Source organism: Callospermophilus lateralis, chromosome 6, assembly GCF_048772815.1.
Source record: "Callospermophilus lateralis isolate mCalLat2 chromosome 6, mCalLat2.hap1, whole genome shotgun sequence".
Lineage (NCBI taxonomy): Eukaryota > Metazoa > Chordata > Mammalia > Rodentia > Sciuridae > Callospermophilus > Callospermophilus lateralis.
This window is the reverse complement of record NC_135310.1, coordinates 105,706,257-105,712,394: the sequence shown is the minus strand read 5'-3', so window position 1 is coordinate 105,712,394 and position 6,138 is coordinate 105,706,257. Positions and strand designations below refer to the sequence as shown.

General features: G+C 38.3%; 1 protein-coding gene across 1 annotated transcript; it reads right to left on the bottom strand.

The window, feature by feature from the left end:
* Positions 1-1,850: 1,850 nt before the first annotated feature.
* On the bottom strand, positions 1,851-3,104 carry LOC143402554 (phosphoglycerate kinase 1-like). The gene has a single exon (XM_076860104.1). It carries the CDS (start codon positions 3,102-3,104, stop codon positions 1,851-1,853), a length of 1,254 nt encoding a protein of 417 aa, XP_076716219.1.
* Positions 3,105-6,138: the final 3,034 nt, after the last annotated feature.

Below are 6,138 nucleotides of genomic sequence, written 5' to 3'. Positions count from 1 at the left end.
CAGACTGTTGTGGGCTCTCTTCTGGGTCACATTGAAAGGGTTGTGCATCATCCTGAGAAATCCAAATTTGAATAGGATGCAGCAACTGGACAAGACATTTGACTGTACCTCTTGGAGAAAAGGTGTTTTCTCTATATAGGAAGGATACATGGATATCTGAACAGCCAGAATTACAGTCTGTCAGAAACTGTAGATTTTCCCCGAAGGATAACATTCATTGATTTTTAGTTGGGTAAAATAAATCAGGCTAGAGAGAGAAAACATTCTCAAACCTGCCTTCAAAATAAGCCTTATCTCACAACTAATAGTCAATGAATGAGTCAAAACAATTTTGAACATTTTGAGTAACACATTTAAAAGAAAACTGATTGCCTTTCACTAGATTCCCCCTTCAGGCTGCCAATCCAGTAACAAAATCTCACAGAAGCACCTAGGAAACATATTGAATCCACCTGTTGAAAGTAGCAGAACTGCTTTACCAGTGTGGTTCACTGTATGATTTAACGGAGAAGGTGCTACATTTTGCCTTAGACTTCTATATGAGATAACTATATATTTTGACGTTGGTTCAACTATTGAAATTTTCATTATTTGGGTTTTACCTGATTTTCTAAGTGTATACCTTAAATACTACCTCTTTCATGGAATTACGTGGGCATTACTAGTATTGTAGTTGAACTATGCTGAAATTTCAGATGTATAAAGATTTAAATTCAAAATACTGGAATATAAAAAATTGACTGGGGTGAAATGACATAAGAAATTACAGCTGGAAAAAGTTCTGCATTTTTACTCTTATTTTATTTTTTATGGATGTATGTATTTTATAGTACCGAGGATTAAACTCAGTAGTGCATTAGCAATAGGCAATATCTCCAGCCTTTTTTATTTTGAAACAGTGTCTTGCTAAATTGCCAAGATTGGCCTTAAACTTGCAATCCTCCTACCTCAAAAGAAGCTGGGAAAACAGGCATGTGCTTTTGAGTCCAGATGATTATTATGAATTTCTTAATTGCATTGTTCTGTGTCCGATCTTTGTTTCATGAATTAATCACAATAATTTCACATAAGTAATTTTGCTCCTTCTTCTATATATCTTATAGTTGCATTTTCTATTTTCTAATATATATAAGAGTTGTTAAAGCTCTATTCTTCCCTCTGTGTTTTGCTATTATAAACAGTGCTATGATAGATAAATCTACTACAGATAGATTTATAGTTTAATATTATTAACTTAGGATAAAACTTAGAAAATGGAATTTCTAGGTAAGTATTATTTTTAAGAATAAAGTTTGTTTTCTTGGTGGGTACCAGGCATTGAACCTAGGTACCTTTAAACATCAAGTCATATCCCTAGAGCTTCTTTTTTATTATTATTATTTTATTGACAGACAGGGTCTCACTGAGTTGCTTAGGGCCTTGCTAAGTTGCTGAGGCTAGCTTTAAATTCATGATCCTTCTCCTCAGCTTCCCAACCTTCTGGGATTACAGGTGGGTGCCACCACAACATGCAAAAATAAAGTTTGTACTGATACAAAAAAAAAAAAAAAGTAGTCATTCAGAATACTCAACTCACTTTAATGGGCAACTTAAGAATATATCCTTCCTATAAGGCATAGCGGTGTAGTCCAATGGTTCAAAGGAGATCTTGAAGAGGGTAGGCAAAGGCATGACAGAGCTAAAGTGAACAAGTGCTTTCACTGATGTAAGGACAAGTGGATAACACACTGCCTGCCCATTTCCTGGGTCTTCATATCTGGTAGTTTTTAACCAAAGTCAAGCTGAGATGTTAGAGCACTGAGTTAACCTAAAGGCTGAGGACAGAAAACAGGAGGAGGAGACTCTGTCAGTTACACGTTGCTGAGGGCCTCTACTCCTGGGAGGCTTTTACCTTCCAGGAGCTCCAGACTGGCACCCCCTCCAGTGCTCACATGGCTGACTTTGTCTTCAGTGTTCCATTTGGCACAGCAAGTAGCAGTGTCCCCGCCCCCTATAATGGTGACACTACCCTGGGAGGTGGCTTTCACGATTTCATCCATGAGGGCCTTGGTTCCCTTGGCAAAGGCTTCCCATTCAAAGACTCCCAAAGGACCATTCCAAACGATGAGCTTGGCTTCAGACACAACTTGAGCATTCTTTTCAATGCTCTCAGGGCCACAGTCCAAACCCATCCAGCCTTCGGGGATGCCAGATTCTATGGTGGCATTTCCAGTGTTGGCATGCTCATCGAACTTGTCAGCCGTGATAAAGTCCACGGGAAAGGTGATCTTCACACCATTCTTTTCTGCTTTGGCCATGATCTCCTTGACAATCTTGGCTCCCTCTTCGTCGAAGAGGGAGGCACCAATCTCCATGTTGTGGAGTACCTTCAGGAAGGTAAAGGCCATCCCGCCCCCGATGATCATCTGGTTGACCTTGTCCAGCATATTTTTGATGAGCTGGATCTTGTCTGCCACTTTGGCTCCACCCAGGATAGCCAGAAAGGGTCGCTCTGGGTTTTCCAAGGCTTTGGCAAAGTACTCCAGCTCCTTCTTCATGAGGAACCCGGCTGCCTTCTGGGGCAGATTCACTCCCACCATGGAGCTGTGAGCCCTGTGTGCAGTGCCAAAAGCGTCATTGACATACACGTCCCCTAGCTTGGACAGTGACTGGCGAAAGGCTTCCACCTTCTCGGGCTCCGCCTTCACCTTGTTCCCAGAGGCATCCTGGCCCTTGCCTTCCTCCTCCAGGTGAAAGCGCAGGTTCTCGAGCAGGATCACTGAGCCGGCTTCGGGGCTGGCGCAGGCCTTCTCCACTTCTGGGCCCACACAGTCCTTGAGGAATGTCACGTCCCTGCCCAGCAAGGATTTCAGCTCGCCAGCGACAGGCTCCAGGGAGTACTTCTCGGGCATGGGGACGCCATCGGGCCTGCCCAGGTGGCTCATCAGCACCACCGACTGGGCTCCATTGTCCAGGCAGAACTTGATGCTGGGGATGGCGGCGTTGATTCTCTGGTTGTTGGTAATCTGGTTCTTCTTCATGGGAACGTTGAAGTCCACTCTCATGATGACGCGCTTGCCTTTGACATCCAGTTTGTCCAAAGTCAGCTTCTTAGAAAGGGACATCTTGGCAGTAGGAAGGGACACCTGCCTGTGGGTGCTGAAGGATGGTCTTAGGTGGGAGGCTGGGAGGCTTGTTGGTGGGGCTGCCTAACGCCTCCCCTCAGCCCGCCCCTTCCTGGGTCCTGAGTCTCCCACGTGGCAGCTGTGGGCCCGGGGAAGGGAATGCGGCCTGCCCATTGGTCCAGAGTCCTGCCAATTTGCGTTTTGAATGTGTTGCTAGTTGCCCCTTAGAAATGATTGAAAATGTAGTGAAGATGTAATAGAGGTGTAGTCCCAGTTGGGGGAGTGAAGAAAATCAAGGTAAGAATGGTCTAGAAGACTTAAGGTCTTTCCAAATTCCCTTTGACAATTGCTCTTGTTCTTAAAGAAACAGAATGCACTAAATAATAACTAATAATAAACAGAATGAACTAAACAATACCCTTCCCCGCCCCCCCCCCAAGCCTGTGTTACCGTGCTACATTCATGTGTAAACCTCTCTGAAGTGGCAAGTAAAGGGAAAATATGAAATAAGGGGTCAATGAAATCTTGTTTATTTAAGAGAACAGAGTATAGTTGTGTTCTTTCCTTGTCTTGCTTTGTATTTCTGTTAAGGGAATATCTTGGCTTTAGATTTGAGTTTAGACACAATCTAGAGTGAGATGGAAATCATGTTATTTTTCATTACCTTGTTATTTCTAATTTCAGACTAATGTGCTAAAGGGCTCGGTATAAGAATTCCAGAGTATCGTAGCAAATAGAGTATCAGCAAAAGTCTGAAAGTAATGGCAACATTTCACAGGCCACAAAATTATGATGAAGGTCTGGACCTTTTCTCTGCTCTCTTTTTGCTTCAGTAGCTATATAACACAAATTGAGCTGAAAGAGTCATGCCTTTCTTGATGATGAAAACTTTCATTAGAAATGAAAATGAGTGAGATGTTTACCTTCAGAAGAAAATGTATTTTGATGATTCGTTTACTAATGAAAACTGTCTTCACTATTTTCATTTGATATTTTCTTTTTTTTAAATTTATTTTTTAATACATGACAATAGTGGAATGCATTACACTCATTATTACTCATATACAGCACATTTTTTTCATAACTGTATATAAAGTATGTTCATGCCAAATTATGCCATTGTACATGTACTCTATTTTTTTTGCATCAGAATTCTTAATACACATATATACCACAATTTGTCGTATCTCTGTATATAAGGTATGTTGACACCAAATTCAAATCTTCATACATGTATTTTGTATAATGATGACTATCACATTCTCCCATCCTTTCTATTCTCCTTCCCATCTCCCTTTCCCTCCCACCCCTCTTACCTATCTAGAAATAATCTTCCTCCCATGTTCTCCAATTTGATATTTTCTATAAGTTAAATAATTTAGATGATTTAAATGTATCTCTTGGAGGTTTTGAAAGGTACATATTCGATGTGCTACCACCAGACTTAAATTTAAAAACAAAAAAACAAACAAACAAAAAACAAGAAAACAAGTGTTGATAACAGTGTGGACAAATTGAAATTCTCATATATTGAAGGTAAGAATAAGAAGTAATGCAGGCAGTTTAGAAAACATTTTGGTATTCCCTCAAAATATTAAACAAGGAATTCCCATATGACCTAGCAATTTTAATACTAAGCATTTACTGTACTGATGGTGCTGCACTCATTATTGAATGGATAAAGTTTTAAAATCTAAGAATAACAATTACTACTAAATACTCCTTAACATTCTTTTTAAATACTTCTGATGTTTTTTTGTTGTTGCTATTGGAGATGAAATATCCTATAATCATGCTAGGCAACATGTTGGAAATTTCTAGTAAACTTAGGTCTACTATAGGAATCATCTATATAATTACTAGATATTTATTCAAGCACATCAAAACCTATATTCCTTCAAAATTCTGAACAAGAATGCAATCAAGATGGATTAATAGGAGTGGCAGTTTGAAGAGTACATCCTAAAAAACTTCAGGAGTCAAATGCTTGGCAAGCTTGGAATTATGGTGTCAAAGCTCTGCAAAAATGGCCTCAATATGAGGATACAGAAAAGATTTTAAAATAATAATAGATGGAAAGAGAAATTTTACCAAAATCATGAAAAGTGTTTCCTAGAAGTAGGTTTCATTTTTTTCCTCTTACTTTGCCAATTTGAGCCAACATTGAGAAAATGCTAACCAAAACACAAACACACTTACATCTGGAAGCTTCTAGCTTTTCTCAATTAAAAAGGATGTCACCAACCAGAAAGAAGAGATGTTGTTAGATTGGTTGAGTAGTTTCACTGGATATAGAAAATATCTGTCTGTTGGAAAAGAGAATAGGGAGTATGGGACTATCAACTATAAAAAAAGGAATTATTATGTCTTTATTTTTCACCCAACACACCAAAAAAAAAGTAAAGCTAACATATATTCTTGCCTAATCTCTGCAGACATAACTAGTCAGCAAACATATTGATTGAAAAAAAAGTATCTGAGGAGCTCCAGCAGAATGTGAAAATATCAAAAAATAGGACATCATATTCTAAAGGAAGCAGAACTATTTTAAAGTAACAAACAAAATTCCTTAGAGAAATAAACAAACTACAAATCTGAATGATCATCAAGGATTTGTGAATTAACAATTGGAAAATATTAAAACTGTTTTAAATGGTAAAATAAATAAAAGGAATGAAGTTCAGAAAAAAGCACATATAAAAGTAACTAAAGAATGAATTAATGAATGGAAATATTCCCAAAGAAACTCCTTCAGAATCACTGATAAGTGACCAAGAGAGAAAATGAGAATACAGTCAGGTTGTATGGAAATTAAAAAGAAGTTGCCTATATTTGTCATACAAAGGTGATTAGAGTGAAAGTATAAATGAAAGAGATAAAATATGTGAGAAAACTTTGAATACCTTTCATAAATGACAATTTCTAAAAATGTCTGCATAACATAATATAGAACGGTCAAATTTAAAGCAAACACATATATGTCAAGAAAATTGATAGTGAACTTGAACATTAAAACCAAAAAAAATTAAATGTT